Below are 18,670 nucleotides of genomic sequence, written 5' to 3' on the forward strand. Positions count from 1 at the left end.
GGGGGGGGGGGGCGGAGAGATGGAGACCCATGGCACTTGGAGAGATCCCCCTTTCCTTAGTTCTAACAGATGGGCGGGGGGGAAGAAACCTAACAGCACAGATTGCGATCTTTATTAGTGGAAGGGAGCAAGAGTCCAGTAGCACTTTAATGACTAACAAAATTAGCAGCAGGGTAGGACCTTTCGTGAGTCACTGCTCACTTCTTCAGATACAACGAGGAATTTCACATTACCCTTTTTAACCTGTTTTGAAGACGTTTTTGATCCGTCATGGAGTAAACCGGTATACGGCTGCCATTTCACACATGGCTTTCCCCATCCGGTAAAGAGCTGGATCTGAAGCGGTTTGCCATTTCAGACTGCACTGCTTTTTCCCCGTTTTTCGCCCGCATGGGCGATCTCCGGCTTTTTTTTTTTTGAACGTTCGCTTTATAGCGCTATAGCACTATAACAAAACACTCCAGGCATTCCAATGGCGTTGATATACTGCTGTTCCGTTATAGCGCTATAGCGCTATAAAGCAAACTTTCAAAAAAAAAGCCAAAGATCGCCTGCGCGGGCGAAAAACGGCGGGAAAGGAGAGGAAACTGAAGACTACTTGGAAGCGGTTGACAGGTAAAACGCTTCAGCCCCGTTTCCTAAACAGGACAGAAGCGTTTGTGTCTGAAATTACAAATATATTCCGGTAGGGAACCGGTTTTAAAACGGTTCTGTCTGAAATGACAGACCAGAAACTGTTTGGGAACTGTTCCTCTTCCGGATTATATCATCTGTCTGAAATTCCTCAACTAGAACGTGAATCCATCTGTACTTATATCTTGGAGAGTGAAGTGATTTCAGACGCCAAATGACAATAGCAGGGATTGGTAATGAGAGAAGAAACATAGGTCTCAGTTCAGTCTAGGAGAATGCATTGTCTTGAGCTTCGTTATCAGTTACAATTCAGTAGTCTCTCTTTCGAATCTCCCTTTGAAATTCCTTTGTAGGAGAACTGCTAAGGTCAGCAACTGAATGTCCTGGAAGGTTAAAATGTTTCCCCACTAGTTTCTGAATGTTGTGATTTCTAATAGCAGTAGAAAGAATAAAAGTCTAGTAGCAACTTAAAGACTAACAAAATGTGTGGTAGGGCATGTGCTCTTGTGAGTCACTGCTCATTTCTTCAGACTTATTTCCATTTATTCTTTGCATCTTCCTGGACTGAATCCTACTGTATCAAATTAAGACCTAGGTTTCCTGTCTCATTACCAATGCTGATATCTCTATGTCTACTACCCCTCTGCATATCACACCTAATCCAATACACTTGCTATTGCCATTCAGCATCTGAAATCATCTTTCTAAAGTTTATATCTCTAGTACTTCGTGTTACATTTTATGGTACACATGGCCTGGGCCAACAAAGTGGCATTTATGTCAGATCTGGCCCTTGTAACAAATGAGTTCGACACCTCCGGGTTAGACATGCTGACTTTGGAGAGAGCTGGACATTGCTTGCTGAGGAACTCTGAAATGGTAACATCTTGCCAGGGCCGGCTCACTCACTAGGCGAGCTAGACTCTCGGCTAGAGCGTGGCCATCATGGGGGCACCAGACTGAGCCCCCCTCCCCCCCAAAGCCCGCCCCCGCCAAAAGCTCATGCCGCACACTGGAGAGGCACCGCCGCCCCTCGGTTGGATGTTGGCTGCCGGGCTGGTGTCTGGGCGAGCGTGGGGGGCACCCTTGCCTCTCGTCTCTCTCTCCAGCGGTGGCAACGCACTCGAGGAAGTTTGCCGTCGGCTCAGGATGTGCGCCTAGAGCCGCCACCTCCCCTCCCCACCGTCTGGATTATCTTCCCTGGGCCAGGCCCCACAGCCAGCCCCACCGCCTCGGCCGCCCGAGCACTAGGCAAGCCTCTTGACAACGACCCTCCCGGCAGGCAATGGCAGCAGGCAGCAGTGGCTCCCTTCGACATCTATTTGCCGCCGGGGTGTGTGTGTGTGTGTTCCCCGTAGGGCAGGCGCAGGAGAGGGAGGGGGTGGCACACAGGAGCTGAGGGGACAGAGAGCAGCTGGGGGGTTTTCCCTCCTCCGCCTACCCCTTTGAGGGGCTGGGGGGGAGCCTCGGAGGGGGAGAGAAGAGCGCCCCTCCCCCACCCGCAGAGCCGATGCGGAGAAAAAGTGACAGCCGTGTCCTCAGAGTTCGTTTGTTTTTTAAAAAAACATAACACCCCCCCCCCCAAGTGCAGCATCGAATCAAAGCGGCTCTGGGTAGAAGTCGGATCTAGTTGAAAGGGGTTGCCAGCAATGTTCCCTTAAAGCTGCCTGTAGAGTCTTGTGAGCAAAAATTCTACTTTGTGAGCTAGTTGGCATTAAAGTTGCGGCCTCTCTCTCTCCCTCCTGCCCCCAACACACACACACACACTCCCCGCCTGCCCCTTCTCTTTCCTCCCCCCCCCCCCCGGGCCGGCAACGGCGTTGGCACCCCCGAGGTCTTCGCTCTTCTCCCAGCCCAACCATCCAAGTTTGCCGGGTAAGTTGGGGGGGGGAGCCCGGGCACCAGTACTGCCATCCCCACCCCGCCCGCAGGTTCCCTCTTGACCAGGGGCCCTTCTTTGCCACCATCGCCGCCAGGCACGGGAGCCCCGGCCAGCCAGAGGAAGGGTGCTTGCGGCCTCAAGGCACCTGGAAGCGGCCTGGCCTCGTCCCCGCACCACTCTCGGTGCGCTCCTCTGCCCAGCTCACCTGCAACTGTCCCGGCAGACAACGGCGGGCCAAGCTTCCTCCGGCCCCGGGCAGAGCTGAGGCAACTTTGGAGCCTCCAAAGAGGGAGAGAAGTTGGACTAAGTTCTCTCCAGGCCCCGCCTAGAGGTTGGCAACGTGTGGGGGTGCCAGAAGGTAGCCCCCACCTAGGGCACAGCAAAACCTCGGGCCGGCCCTATATCTTGCAATCCATATTCTTGTTCTGAACCAATGCTTTACTTTGTCTCTTATAATTAGTTCTATTGTTTTGATTCCTCACTGCTTGTTCTTTTTGAAATATTCTTGTACACTTTTAATAAATCTATTTTAAATTATATTTGTGGTCTTTTGTGTTCAGGTGGCTTCAATCCTAATCCCAGTTCCTAGGCTAAGTGCTCACTACCAGGTTATTTGTTTAGTGGAAACTCATTTCTGCAAGCGTCCAGCCTTGCAGGGCTGACTTTCTTGTTAAGTTCCTGGAGGATTAAAGGCTTCTGACTACTGGGATAGCAAAAAGGACCAGTGGCAGTTTACCAGACTGGTGTGTGAAGTCACATTGCCAGGGTTTTGTAATTTTGTGTTCTGCAGCCCCATAACACAAACACCCTTCTTTTCAAGGTATCAAAACCACCTCTGCTCCCTTGCTTTGGAAGCCCCTTGCTAGGGTCACCATAAGTCAGTTGTGACTTGACAGCACTTATATTATGTATGCAATAAAAAGTTATGACATGAATTATTGTTTTTGTTTTGGATTTTGCATGGACCAATGCGGCTGGCTATGACCTTTTTAAACAAATCACACCCATTCCAGATAAAAGCAACCAAGAATTTGGACCCTCTTGTTCAGATGGACTGTTTTAGAGGCATCTGAATGGGAGACTGAAGACTCAGTTGAAAGGGCCACTCTGAGGATAGGGAGCAACAAGGAAAAACGTGGGCGCAGGCAGAGATAGTGGGGAGAAACCTCTGGTTTTACCAGAAGATTGGTGGCTGTGGAACAAAGACCTTGAGGAGGAGCATATTGAGAAAGGACAGAAGGCAAAGAGAGAAAGAAGCAAGGCCGTAAAGATGTCTGAATGGAAGAACAGCCGGCTTAAGTGAAGATGCACCGAGAGGGAAGCCAGTGAGGGGAAACTGACACAGAGGAGTCATTCGACAAGCAGAAAACAGCAAACAAGCAGCAGGGATTTCAGACAGGCTAGAAGGGCACAGTAATAGGAAGGCCATGCCAATAATCAATACAGAAAGTAAGAAGGGAAGGAACTGAAATGTTGGAAGGGTTACGTGCAAGAAAAAGAGGGAACTCTAGGTACGGTGACCACATGACAATGAAAAGAACCTGGACAGTAGGAGAGAAACAATGTATGATGGTTTTCCAGAACTTGAGGACAACAGCAAACAGAACTATCATCAAGGATAGGATAAAGCGATGCTGAAAAATAGCGGTACTAACCAGCCATGGGGGGAGTTCAGTTTGGGAACGCAGACTTCCACCCAATGAGAAAGCAGTAGAAATTAGACAAGAAAAGATGAGGCAAAGAACAGCTCCCTCTCTCTGCCCTCAGTTCCCCTGACATCTGAAATACAGGGGTGGTGATTTTTTTTAAAAACGTAACCTTTCAAGGCTGCTTGCCAGGATTGGACATGAAGCACACTGAGCATATGAAAAGGGCTACTGTTGTCAGTGAGGACAGGTTGGGGGAAATTTCCCCTCAAGCCCGAGAGTCAACCATCCTGCTGCAAAGCAAATCATGGACCAGACCCCAAAAATCATTTGGGAAGAATTCTCACTCCTTTATGCAAGTTCTGTTTTCCTGAAGGTGAAAGCCACAGTTTGCTGGGTGACTTTGGGCCAGTTACCCAGCCTCAGCCTAAATTACTCTGTGAGGATAAAGTGGAGGAGAATATTGCAAGCCCACTTAGGGGGTACCCATTTGGGAGAAAAGTGGGGGTATCAATGAAGCAGATAAATAAGCAGACTGGCTCATGACAGAATGAAACATTTTTAAAAAAAATGTAGGAACATCTGGGCAGAAAGAAAGCAAGCTTGTGAGAAACATGGACTCAACAGGGGGGACTTCAATAGGAGCCCTGACCCCCGGACGGCCCAGGCTAGCCCAATCTCAATCAGATCTCAGAAGCTAAGCAGAGTCAGCCGTGGTTAGTGCTTGGAAGGGTGACTACCAAGGAAGTCCAGGATTGCTACACAGAGGAGGCAACGGCAAACCACCTCTGGCCGCCTTTTGCCTTGGAAACCCTACAGAGCTACTGTAAGTTGGCTGCAGCTTGATGGCGCTTTCCACCACTGCATTAGCAGGGAGGGAACATGACTCTTCTCCCACTTGAAGACTACAGGATTTCCCTTCAGACAGAGCTGCCAGAACCTGTGTGTGCTACCCTAGCTGAATTGGGACCCCCCTCTCCCCACCCTGCCCACTCCCCTTACCTTGTGCTGGAGGGCTCTGCAGCAGCATCTCCGGCCCTGCGGGAGGGCTTTTCCTGCCAGCCTCCACAGGAGAGGCCTGATTCTCAGTCCCTGCCCTCTTAGTCCTGTCCCCAGCTGCCAACAGGGAGGAGCTCAGCTCCTCCACTCCCGGTGGCTTTGGGCTCTGGGGTGATGGCAGGTGCCCTGGTGCTAGTGAAGGCTTCTTGGCTATGGGAGGGGGGATCTTCTGGGGCTTCTTCTGGGCCTCGGGCTTTCCTGAGCCTTGTTGGCTGAGCCCCAGGGTTCCTGCGGGCCGCTGGCCAGAGACATTCATCAGTTCAGCAACCAGATTCTTCTTTAGGTTGGCTTGGGCCTCTGGAGACGATGAGGTCTCGATCACCAACTTTTTGGAGCTCTTTGCAAAGATGAAACTGGCTGTTGAGGCTGGGGATTTGTGTAGGGGCGAGAGCTGGCCATCTTTTGTGTCGCCAGGGGCAGCCGTTGCTGCTGTGGAGGGCGTTGGCAGGGTCAACCGGTTTCTGGCTTTCCTCTCTGCCGTTCCGAGGCTGGGAGCATCCCTCGAAGACAAGGTGGAGGCCTTCAAGCGCACGGCGTTGTGCAGTGGGCTTGAAGGTGATGCTTCTTTGGAAGCTGATGAGGGACCCTTCAAGGACAGCGACTTGCGGATAGGCTTCTGGGGGGCAGCCTGCACCGGCCTGCTGCTGGCACCCAAGCTGGTCCCATTCTGTTCGACAGGCAGCTTTGCTGCAGTCGAGCTTGCCATGGGACTGTGGGCATCCATGTTGATCGAGCGCAGGCGCACCATCTGCAGTAGAGAAGGGGTGACGATAGGCAGGCTGGCATCCTCCTTTGGCATGGGGTTGCTCTTATTGCGAGAAGCGGGCTCCTTCTTGAGATCCAGGCGGGAGCCGCCCGCCGTCTTCTTAAGGCTTGGTTGAGTCTGCAGGCCAGAGGGCTGGGGCGCTGCTGATGCTGAGGCAGCAGCCTTTCGGTGGCTGAACTGAGACCCAGACGCTTCCCCAACAGTGGGGAGCTTTGGAGGCGGAAGGGGCTCCAGTGTGGGAGCTGGCAGTGACGCGGCATCTAGGACTCCCTGCTGCTGGATCTTGGAACAGACCATAGTGGAAAAGGAGGGTGAAGGCATAGGCTCTTTGCCCTTCTCGGCAGACACTGCTCTTTGGTTGGCTAGTGGCTCCACAGCGGGAGGAGCCTCTGGGGCTTCAGCAGAAGGTGCTTCTGCAGGGACCGGCTGTGCTTCTGGCAGAGGCAGTGAGGAGAAGTAGGCCTCGTCCGGGGGAGGGAAGTCTGCCATAGAGAGATCGTGCTCATCTGGCGCAGGTGGGGGCGGTGGGGGCCACAGCACATCCTGAGGAGCATCAGGCTGAGTTTCCGAGGCGCTCGGCACTTCGGGGCTCACATCGACCTTCTTCGCTGGGGGCGGTGGTGGGTGGTAAGCAGGAGGAGGAGATGGAGGAGGTGATCCATTGGTGGGTTTGGAAAGAATAGGAGGCTCCACGATGGCCTTCCCAGCGGAGGGCAAAGTGTGGGGTGGGCTATTGGCAGTGTTCAGCTCAGCCTGTTGAGGCTTGGAGGGCGGTGGGGAGAAGGGAGCTGGGACCTTGGGGTGAGGGGGAATAACAAACCTGTCCACCTTAGTCAGAGCGGGAGCCATGCCCGAGGGGGGCGTCTCAGCAGGGGGTGGATCCGATGCAGAGGAGGATAAGGACGTAAGTGAGGAGGAGACAGAGAGTCCAGGGGACTGCAGGGAACAGACCCTCTCCGGTTTCTTTGGTTGTGGCCTCTTGCTTCTGGGAGATGAGGCATGGGAGAGGAGACCCCTGGTGTGGAGGGTGGGGGTGCCGCTCTGACTGGAATATCCGCTGGAGGGTGACATGGTGCGGCCAAAGTGGTCCGGGGAGCCTTGCTTGGTGGGGAGCTCCTGCTGCTGACCCCCGGTGGGCAGGGGGAGGCCACCGTGGGAGAGGTCAGCAGAGTAGGCCAGGCTGTCAGAACGGAGGCTGCTGGTCTCACTCTGGGAGGATGGGGAGAAGACATCATCCTCCCCAGCCAAGCCGGGACTCCCTAGCCGTGCCGCAGCCCACCCCTCGCTGCTTTCCCGCTGAGGCCTGCGTTCCGGCTTGGGCGGCAGGCCCATTCCCTTGGGTACCCCACTGGCCTCCAGCTGCTGGGCCTTCTGAGACAGGGAGTAGGTCCTCCGTGGTGGCATGGGAGGCTTCTTCATCTTTCTGAGGGAGACGCTGCGAGAGGTGGAGCGGTCACTGCGCAGGCTGATGGTGTCCGAGCCGTCGGCCACGCTGCCGGTGCTGCAGGCGGGTGAGGCCCGGCCACTGCTCCCCGGAGGCCGCAGGAGGCCGGGTGAGGCAGGGGCTGCCTTGATGTAGTTGGAGCGGGCCCTGCTCACCGAGCTGCAAGTGCTGAGCTGGTCGAGGTCAGGCCTGGCTGCCGTTCGGACCTGCCTGTCCGGCCCCACCTCACTTGTCTTCTGGCTGTTGGTGCCCCCGTGGGAAGAGATGGTGGATGTGTTGGAGACGATCGTCTCGGTGGACTGCGAGTGGCTCCAGTTGTCACTGGAGGAGGAGTGCTCACGGCTGCGGGGGGCAGAGGGGAAGCGCCCCAGCGAGCGCACCGAGGCTGGGCTGGCTGTCGCCAAGCTGCAGCGGCTAAGCGTGCGCACCTTGTTGCGGGAAAGGGCAATGACGTCCACCATGGGTGGCAAGATAGCATTGGGGATAATCTTGGACAGATAGGTGCCTTGAGGGGAGATGGACATGACGGGGCGCAGTAGTTCTGGGGAGCCAGGCTGCGTGGTCACCCAGGGAACGGCCAGCGACTTGGGCCTGACCAAGGGGGACAGCTTGGCCGCTGTCTTACGCCCCAGCAATGAGTCATCATAGTAGACACGTTCGATGTGGCGTTGGAGGGCACCGTCTGCCGCCTCCAGCTCCAAGGCTGGGAGGGAGACACGGGCGCCACCCTCTGGGACAGCAGTGGGCTCTAACTTTCCATCAACTGTGGGAATGTGGATGGTGTTGCCAGACACCTCAGTTCTGTTCACTGGACGCTGGGGACTGGGGCTGGCCCTGACAGCAATGCTGCCTGGACGTTTCTTCGAGTCGTATCCGTTACTCAAACCTGGGAAGGAGAGAGAGAGAGGGCAACATGATAAGGAAACGAGCCCAAAGAGTCCCAAGGACAACTTGAGAAACTGCACATTTTAAAAGGCAAGTGAGTCGGGGCAGCATTCAGACTTGGAACTCTCAAGCCTCCCTGCAAATGAACTTCTCTTTCTTCCCACCCCACACCCATAGTAAGGACCAGTGAATGAAGTGAGTACTGGATTTGGAAAGATGTGGGTTCAAGTCCCAGCTTGGCCATAAACTCTACAGCCTTGGGCAGGTAACTAGTTCTCAGCCTCATTTTCATTTCTGTTAATGGGAACAATAGTTTACAAACTCACAAGGTGGTTATGAGAATGTAAAGGTCGTTAAGAATTAGAAGCACTAAACAAATTATTCCAAGCAAATATGTGTGCCTGTTCATTCCCCACTCTCCTTCCCTCCTCAAATATTCCTCCACAAATCCATTTTCTAAACCCTGGCATGAGCAATCTGACCATCTTGGAAAAGCCACTTCCTGAAGTGACCAGCAAGATTAAAATGGGAACAGAGTTCATACAGACTTATCCAATTTCCATTTCCATCCCAACGGCTGATTTTGAAGTGTGAGACCATGCTCTCCACCCCCCAATTTCTTACCCAGCTCTTTCTGCACATGTTGGGGAAGGCCCAGAACTGTTGTCCTCCGCTCTCTCCTTCTCTTCTCGCCTTTCATTGAGGATTTGGGGAATGAGTCGTGCGGCCGAAAAGTGGAGCCTGGAAGGCAGGAGGGGAACTGAGTTACAGCCAGTGAGAGTAAAGGGCAGCTTAAGTTAAACCCTACAAGGTTTTTGCTCTATGAAACTGAACAAAGAAACCTGCCTGTGCATGTGCTGTCTCACAACACCTTCTCTTCATGGAAGGAGTTTAGAGCCACGTCCAGAGTGGGAAAAGAACTTTGGCCCATGTCCAAAGGCAGGGACATCCCTGGAGCTCAAATCTACATTCTGGCTCTTTCTCCGAGGGACTGCTCCTAAGTTCTGCAATGTGCTATCATTTCAGTATTCCAGCTGGAAGCAAAAGGCCCATCCCCACCCCGTACCATCACAGTTCTCGTGGGTGAGTAGAGAGTACCACACCTCCAATCCCTGTCTTCCAGGCCTCCTGTTTATGGCAGTACCTTTCCGTTGAATCATCTCCGAACGGATGGAGAGCGCATCCTCTGAGTTCTCTGTTGTGCACGATGGAGTCTTGCTTCGGATCGAGAGGTCATCCCCCTCTGTGGACGAACAGGAAGACTGTGTCGTGTCCAAAGGGAAGGAAGAAAATGGAGAATGTGATTCCACCCAAGGTCCTAAAAAAAAACAACCCTTCCAGACCCTGCTGATATTTGAAAACTTCCGCAGCAGACTGAAGGCAACTGAAAGTTGTCAAATGCACAACCTAGCAGGAACCCTCCCAGTGGAAAAATGAGCCGTGCCCTGCTTACCCTAAGGACTCTGCCTGCTAGACCTCCCTTCTCCAGGAAACAAACTGGAGACAGGTGCAGAAAGAAATACCCAGTCGGACCACTAGATGGTGCTGCCTGTCAATGGCACTTTGATTGCTCAACCCTTACAAAAACAGCACCCCTTTTTGCCTCCTTTCCAAAAGTTTAATATGAGATCAGAAAGACATGTGTGTAACCAATGGGGTGGGGAAGGTCCTATTAGAGGTAAAATTAGTTTCATAAATGTGTAAAAATATTCCTTGGGGATCGATCCAGTAATGGGCATGCTCTCATACCCAGAAGCCTGAGAAAGACAGTAGGTAATAATGATCAGAAAGCACTTTGCACATGCCCAGAGACCCCTTCCTTCCTAACTGGAGCAACCTCATCCACATGCTTATTGATATTCAAAGAACGTGAAAAGGCTGACAAGGCAATGAAATGGCTAATGCCAGCAATTCTGTGCCACAATTCCTTCCAGAATCCAGCTCCTCAAGAATTTCTACTTTCATTATTGTAAAAACAAACAGCAAAGCTTCTAGCCCTCATGAAGATACATGTCAAACATATCTAGCAAAATTTCAGAATGTCAGAAGGGTTGCTGGCTAAGATACTTGGGGGGGACAAGAGGAAGAGCTTCAGTGCCCTGTAGAACCCCCCCCCCCCGTGCCTTCATCACAAAGAACAGAATTGTACAAAACAGTGCAAGTTGCAGAAAGTAACTCTGCCCACTTTTCAGTAGAGCTTGCAGAATTCTGCTTTTCTTGGCTTAGAATTTAGGTTCTCTAAATGCAGAATCATATCAGCAGAGTCTGAGGGTTACTCTTCCCAAGGCAACAACCGATGTAGGGGGCTTTGGAACTCCAGACTTATTTGCACAAGCAAAGATATTTTTAAGAGACTTCCCAGTTATCCAGGGATACTTTTAAAACTGACAATTAAAGCTGTAGTTGACTGATAAATTAAATATTGCAGTTTTACTTGCAATTAACAGGTAACACTCCCAGACTCAGGATACCCAAAGGGTCAAGTCTGGAAGGCTCTGAGATCTCTGCTGGGGTTGGATGCTCTCCCTGTAGCCCTGCCCGCTCTGCTGCCTGAAGACCAAAAGATTTCCCCAAGTAAAAATTAAATGGATGCAATGCATTTGCTTAAGCAAACACACCTGAGATACAGAAAGGGCCAGCCAGCGAGAGAACAACCCCAGCACAGGAGAAGGGAAAGGATAGTTTGCAATGAAGCAAAGGGAGAAGGTACAGCTGGTTCCAGCCCAAGGTACACATAACAAGGGACTCCAGCCCATGAAGAGGAGGGCGACATTTAGATACAGATAAATCTCTATTTGCCAAGCTGTTTCCGCAGGCAGACAGGCTGGGGACACACACACACACACACACACACACACACACACACACACACACACCTCCCTTTCAGGATCCCTGAGTAGCTGGACATTCTCAGGCAACTGCAAGATGGCCAAAGATCACGCCCAGATTGTCACCTTCAACAGTGCCAAACTTGGATATCTCTGCCACCACCACTCCCCTGGCAGGGAGCACTCTCACCCTGGCACACAGATTCCACCAAAGTAGCAAAAAAATAGCCCACAGCCAATGTTCCCTCTAAGCTGTGGAGTCTTGTGAGCAAAAATTCTACTTTGTGAGCTATCGACATGAAATTTGTGAGTGAGCGATTTGGCTCCTGCATAGATTAGTTTGCTCTGGAGCCCTCCTTCCTGAGCGGAGACAAAAATGTGTGAGCTGGAGGCTCAAAACCTGTGATCTAGCTCAAACTAACTCAGCTTAGAGGGAACACTGCCCACAGCCTGCCTGGCCAGCTGGCTGAGTCAAGGGGAGGCAGGCTCTGTGGTGAAGCTGCCGCCAGTGGGCCCAACAGAGGCCACATCACCCCAGTGGGACATCTGTGTGAGGATGCCCCAAGGAAAGCCGCTTACCTGGATGCTGTTAGCGTCGCTCTGATCCCAGGCCCGTTTGGTCTGCTTGTGTTTCTCTAAAAGGCAAGAGGAGGGATGTCAGCCACCCAGGGAATGATGGGATCCATCCTGATCCCCAATGACCAAAACAGGGTGGAGCCTGGAGGTCTCCCAGAATTACAGCTGATCTCCAGACCACAGAGATCAGTTCCCCTGGAGGAAATGGAAGCTTTGGAGGGTGGACTGTATGGCATGGTATCCCACCGAAGTCCCTCCCCTCCCCAAACCCTGCCCTCTCTAGGCTCCACCCACCCTAGGCTGAAATGACGGGGGAAGGGGGGACAGCAGGGAGGGGCAACACGGGGAGGGATGCTACTCCCCATTGCTTCTCTTTCCTGTAGCCCTGGGAGAACAGGGTCCCAAACACCCTTCTGGCACCTGCGTGTGACCGAGGCCCCCGGCAAAGGACTGAGGAGACTGAGAGGGGCCAGCTCTGTGTCCTTCCAAGCCGGAAGTCCCACATGCACACTGGACTCTGCTCCGCTCCTACAAGCTCCCCACCCCAACGCCACTGCAAACACACACTTGGCCAATGCCATTTTATCTCTGGTGTGGGTGGAGGGGGAAAAGGGCTGTCCAAAAATTCCATGCATGGGAGCAAAGCAACTCCCCACTTCTGCTGCCACCCCACAAAGGGGGCCAATCAATGTGCAAGCTTTCAGGCTGCACAGAACTTTTCTTCAAACTAAGGAGAGGAAGAGACTTTTCCTGCATCTCCCCCCCCCCCATTATTTTTAGAAGTACAAGTCTGAGGAAGAGTTACGTGCCGCTCTGAAGCTCCCCTATTGCATTGTGAACCAGGTCTTCTGCTAACCGTCCTTGTGAATCTTGTCCCAGCCACCGTAACATGGCTACGTGCCATAATTCCACAATGGGGTTCGGCCACCTGCGTGGGTGGGCAGAGGCTCCCGACCACGGGACCAACCCGTTCACAAGGCTGTTCCACAGGTGCCAGGCACTGTCTACTGGGCTGTGGCCCAGGGAGCAAACAGCAGGGGAGCTGCAATGCTGGTTGCACAGGTAGGGACAGCAGCACGGCGGATCTCAATAAGGGGCTCAGAACTAGAACCTCCCCTCCCCTCCCCTCCCCACCCTGGCCCAGCTCAACTCAGTGGTCGGTACCTTGGTTCTGCAGAGACTTGAGTCCAGCCTGGGCCTGGAAATGCAGCTCCTCCAGGTGTGGGGGGCGGTTGCAGGGGAAGAAGACATTGTCGGGCTTCACCTCGCCTGCCTTGTACTGGACACTCAGTCGCTTGTCATTATCAGACTTGGCAGCACCTGCGAGTAGAAAACGTGGGGCTGAGCCTTGTACCTCACTCACACTGTCGACAGCTTCAGTCCCCAATGCAGCCACAAGAGGACCATCCAGTACCTGCTTTGCTGAGACTCCGGCAGGATTCATTAATGCCCTCTCCCCCATCTTCAGTTTCATCCCAGGGTCTTCAACCCACCCCTGCCCTCTGCCCCTGTACAGAACTACTGGTACGGCACCCTGTCCATGGGCCAGCGGCAAGCCATTCTCTGTGGAACTTGGGTGTCCCTCTGTAGAACAGGACAAGTAGTAACTGCCCGAGGCCAATGAACAAAGTCCAGATGCAACATCTTCTAGGCTCCTGATTAACTTCCCAGACAGAGTTGCTGGGACTCTCTTGGGTTTAGTGCAGTCATGACAGCGGCACTCGGTTGCTTTAGGAACCCCCTCCCTAAGAGAATGATGCATGTTAGCTGCATGTCCCCTGGCCCAGGACAGCCTCGCATGTGTGTTTGGTGTCTACACAGCCCCTGGCCCCCAAAGGTCCTGGATTTAAAGTACTTACATTCACTGTGCGCCTAAACACACAACACAGCTGCCTTACACTGAATTAGGGAATAGCAATCTGTGTGGAAAAGATGCTAACACTAGTTCAGTAATGACCAGAGTATTAGTACAAATTAATACAAATGCCTTGAGCTTTTCCTGAGATGTGTTGCCGATAACTGCCCATTTATGAGATGTGTTTGATGTAACTCATAAGAGTGCACATAACCTATTTGAAGATATACTGTTTATCAGTTACTGAGGAAGTTCTTCGAAACAGAGTTCTTAATATCCGGATTCTTAGTTTATATTATTCTTCATGCATCTTCACCTCAGGAGGAAATGTTTCTACTTTAATATTGTGATTCTATGGTTGTACCTGTATTAATACTTTGGTCATTACTGAACAAGTGTTAGCGTCTTTTTCACACGGATTGCTATTCCCTTGTATACCTACACTGTGTGTTCCTCTCTGGTTGCTGTTACACTGAATCAGACCATTGCTCCATCAAGGTCAGACTTGTCTGCTCAGACTGGCAGCAGCTCTCCAAGGCTGAGACCTTTCCCATCACCTACTGCCCAGTCCTTTTTTAACTGGAGATGCTGGGGACTGAACCTGGGACCTTCTGCATACCAAGCAGGCACTCTACCACTGGGCCACAGACCCTCTCATCTCTACTCTGCAGTAAATGGCTCCCAAATGGTTCCCCGAAGTGAATTACGCAGCTAAGCTTTTAATGTCTTCCCTGAAGTTTATATGTTGGCTTTGGCAGCAGAAAAGCAGGATGTTCCTTTTCCAAAATAAATAAACCAACGTACACATACAGAGGAGCTCTTGGGACTCAGCTGGGCTTGAACTATGACAGCCCTCTGGATCCCCTTACAGTCCGTCCGCACAGGTGAGAGCTGACACCAAACCAGCGTTGCCCCCTCCCTTCCCCACCCTATCTGTCCACGGCCTGCGCCTTTAAAACAAGGGAACTGAATCCACAGAAGCACCCCAGGGCAGGATCACATGACTGATGTCAGAAGTATCTGAGCACCTTGCTGGCACGCAAAGCCTGCCAGGCTATCCAGCTTAAAGAGGCAGCACTTGGCATATTTCTCCACCCAAGGGGAAGGGATACTGAGGCCCAATCTGCATCTAGCATTTGCTCCACTGTTCTGCCAAACCCACGCTGGAACAGAAATTCCCCTCTACATTGCATGCCACTTTCACTTTGATTGATTCTCGGATTTTATGGCAGTGTCCAGACAGCATGCCGCTTTCACTTCATTTGATCTCTCGGTTTTATGGCCATTCAGGGGTGACTCTGCAGTCAGTACGGCATTGGCCCGGGGTATCTGAATGTGCTTTTGAGAGGTATCTTTTTCTGTTCCAGTGTGGGTTTGGTAAAACAGCAGAGCAAATACTAGATGCAGATTGGGCCAAAGAAGGGAAGAGACTGAACGGTACATTGGACCTACCTGAAGGTTCTTTCTCTTCAGTGGGGGAGAAGTCATCCAGGAACTGGTTAGGTCACGCCTCTGCTCACTCGGATAGGCTATGCAAATTTCTTTATTGCGTGGCTCCTATTGGAGGGACCTGGGCTGACCTCTCCAGTTATGTCCAAGCCCTGTGTTCTCTCTAAGCTGAGTTAGTGTGAGCTAGCTCACAGTTTTTTAGCCTCCGGCTCACACATTTTTGCCTTCACTCAGGAAGGATGGCTCCAGAGCAAGCTAATTCATGCAGTAGCCAAATCACCTGCTCACAACTTTAACACCAGTAGCTCAGAAAGTAGAATTTTTGCTCACAGGACTCCACAGTTTAGAGGGAACATTGGTCCAAGCCCTGTGCTGTTTTCGTTTTAGTTCTTGTGCTCCTTCTTTCTTTCTGCATTTATTGTGGAGCGATCCCACCATGTTGTATGTGCCACCCTTGTGTTGTACGTGCCACCCTTGTCTTGAATTGAGTTAGTAGTTCTCCGTCCTAGGGTGCGATGTGGATGACTTCTCCCCCACTGAAGAGAAAGAACCTTCAGGCAGGTCCAATGTACTTCCCCCCCTCCTTCAGTGGGGGGGAAGTCATCCAGGAACTGGTTAGCAGTACCCAAGCTGCTCTTCTAGGGTGGGTGACTCATCTCTCTCAAACTTGTTGTAATACTGGTATGCTGAAGGCTACATCGACACCGCCTGACCCCTCCTGTAATGCCTCACCATGTGGACAAGGAGGCCCAGGTACCTGCTCTGCAGAATCCATCCACTGTTGCTCGCTTGGAGAATGCTCCTGTGGAGTGCGCAGTCACCTGACCTGGTGGTGCCCGTCTTTGCCCCTTCATAGGCTTTGGCCATACCTGTCCAATCCAGTACACCACTATGGTCTACGGGGCCCTCTTCGTGATACAAACAGCGGGTCTGACCTGTGAAAGGGAGGTATATATAGAGATCTCCTCCGTACGCCCCACTGTGCCAGGTTTGTACTGTAGGGTGCTCCAGATTGGAGCAGAAGGAAAGTAATACGATCAGCTTTAGTCAATGCGCGCAGCACCCTGGAGAAGGCTCCGTGTCAGGGACCTTTGTCTCCATGTCGGGAACCTGTGTCTGACAGGAGGTGCCAAAGGTTGTACTCCATTGGCGGAGGCCCGTTTTGAAATGTCTTTCATGGGTGACTGAAGGGGCGCTCTTGTTGATGTCCCCCTTGTCTGAGACCTAATAACCCTATGTTCTTGGAAAACCTAGAGTCTGTGATCATCTGTGATCAATTTCTGTGCAGTCAACTGCTGGTTCTAGGTGTAGGATGGGCCCTAGGTGTGGCTGATTTGTTCTCAGAGGTAGCTTCCCGGAGTACCGGCTCCAAGAACCTATGGTCCTTCTGGCTGGTGGGTGATCGCAAACGCCACTTCTGCCCTGTCCCTTGTGATCTTGTTGAACGTCCTTCTTAATGGAGCTGTGGGAAGGAAGGCGTACCGGCAGGCTTCTGGCCCCGCTGCTGGGTCCTGGCATCCAGATAGGAACCTCTTGACCTGATGGTTCATTAGGCTCACTAATAGGTCCCACACAGGTGTCCTGAAAACTTGTGTGATCTGGGTACAGACTTCCTGGCTCCAGACTCCTTCTCCTTGATTCAGGTCCTTACTGCTCAGCCTGTTTTGCAAGGGCAGTCGATGTTGTGGGCCACCTTGTTGCTGAGAAATGAAGCTGATGGTCTTGGCCCAAGTTTGATGGTCTTGCCCACCATTCAAACTCCCTCATGAGTCCTGCCCCCAGGATCGTGCCTATGATTGATTTTAGAGACCCTGCAGGACTGACAGGTGCATCTGGACCGCCGTTATCTTGGACCTGACTCTCCGCACACCCTCCCATATGGGGTTAGCTTTATTTCCTCTAGCAGAGAGACGGCGGCCTTCTTTTTGTTCAGGCGTCCCCCCCCCCAGGTGCGCAAGATCCTGTGTAGGGATGAAAGGCTCTGTTGACGAGGGGCCTGCGCGTGCACGGGACGCTGCTACCAGAGTATCCCTGATTTTGGTAAAGCCTCTGGGTGCTGAGGAGGGGGCCCAAGGAAAGCCTTGTACTGTAAATGCTGGAGTCTGGGTTCAGCAAGATATGCAAATAAGCCTTCCTGAGGCCAGGGAGGCCAGGAAGTTCCCCTTGCTTTTCTTTCCTGTCTTTCTTTCTCTCTTTCTCTTTCTCTCTTTTTTTTTTTGCAACCTCACAAGTTCAGTAGGGCCCTCCAGTCCCCTGACTGCTTTAGAATGATGAAGATAACTGTGCTCCCTCTTCTGAAGTGCTGTTCCTTGGGGACCTTCTCTATGGCACCTATGCCCTTCAAGTGCCAACTTGGTTTTGCAGAAAAGTTGTCTTGTCTTTAGTCTTGGGGCTGACAAAGGCCCACTGGTGTCTTGTGGAGTACGCTCCCGACCCTTGTGAAGGCCCAGAGCTGGCCGCCACTTTTGTTTTCGGTCGTGGCTGCCCTATGCAATCCTGAAGGATGAGGCTTGTTAGGCACTGGGTCTCACGCCGTGCTTGAAGGGTCTCCCTTCTCTTCCTCTACCTGAGGTGAGAAACCCATGAATGGAATCGCATGCCTGTGGTGTCTCCACCTGCGGCAGGAAGGTGATGGTATCGCCCTCTTCACCTTCGTCTCAGCTAACACCTCGTCGATTTTGAGTCCCGAAGAGAAGCCTGAGGACTACTCTGTAGTTAAGTTACTCCTTGACAGTGTGATAAAGGTTTCCTTGCTTGGAAGCCGGATGGACCCGACTCTAGGATTGTGGAGCTCCTCTTCGATCCCAAGCCGAAGAGGTAGCACTGTCCGAAGACGTTTCCATTGTCCTCTGGCTGGTATGACTGCACTCTGAAGCGCACGGGATGCTGTTACCTTGCCACTGAAGTGGCACCTATTCATCTACTTGCAACCCCTTGCTTTCGCACTGCTACGTTGGCAGTAGCTGGGACCAGGGATGGGAGCACACGTTTCTTGAGCTGCCATCTACTGACCTACTGGACTGCCGATTGGTGTCTTAACCACTGAGCCACTGCAGTGGCCCTTGCTGCCTCAGTCTTTCTGTCCCCAACATCTTAAGGCCTTCTCCCCAGCCCTGGGGAGCACTGCCCTTTAAAGCGGGGCCCCGCAGTGGTGGCGATCAAGGGACCTTAAGGGCCTTCAGGTCCCCCCTGGTCTCCTCTGTTGAGAATCACACATGCTTTGTGACAGACGAAGGGGAGCACCCACCTTTAGGAACAGCCCATTCTGCTCTGATGATGTTATCAAGGGGGGGCAGGAGAATGGTGCAAAAGTCTGCACCGAGACTGGTTTCTTAAAGCCTCTGATTTCCCACTTTGCCAAGACTGAAGATACAGGTCTCTCTGCCCGTTCCCAACTGGTAACCCAGCGTGGAACGCCCTTGTTCGACAGCCTTCAGAAAGGTTCAGATGTAAAGCCAGTCGAATCCGACTCTAGGGGGCGGTGCTCATCCCCATTTTTGAGTCAAAGAACCAGCACTGTCCGAAGACTCCTCCGTGGTCATGTGGCTGGCATGACGAGACGTCAAGGCGCATGGAACACTGTTACCTTGAAGCTGTACCTGTGCATCTACTTGCAATTTCTAACTTTTGAACTGCTATGTTGGCAG

At 52.4% G+C, this 18,670-nt stretch overlaps 1 protein-coding gene across 1 annotated transcript in view; it reads right to left on the reverse strand.

Moving 5' to 3' along the window:
* The window catches only part of KIAA1522 (KIAA1522 ortholog), a 92,439-nt gene that overhangs the window by 5,095 nt on the left and 68,674 nt on the right, over positions 1 to 18,670 (reverse strand). The window contains exons 2-6 of the mRNA XM_015408053.1: positions 12,884 to 13,039; positions 11,723 to 11,778; positions 9,460 to 9,577; positions 8,940 to 9,056; positions 5,164 to 8,316 (exon numbers count right to left, since the gene is read on the reverse strand). Coding sequence (XP_015263539.1) covers positions 5,164 to 8,316; positions 8,940 to 9,056; positions 9,460 to 9,577; positions 11,723 to 11,778; positions 12,884 to 13,039 — 3,600 coding nt within the window. The remainder of the gene's footprint in view (positions 1 to 5,163; positions 8,317 to 8,939; positions 9,057 to 9,459; positions 9,578 to 11,722; positions 11,779 to 12,883; positions 13,040 to 18,670) is intronic.

The sequence above is a fragment of the Gekko japonicus genome, unplaced genomic scaffold (assembly GCF_001447785.1).
Source record: "Gekko japonicus isolate JY-2015 unplaced genomic scaffold, Gekko_japonicus_V1.1 scaffold36, whole genome shotgun sequence".
NCBI classification, from domain to species: Eukaryota; Metazoa; Chordata; class Lepidosauria; order Squamata; family Gekkonidae; genus Gekko; species Gekko japonicus.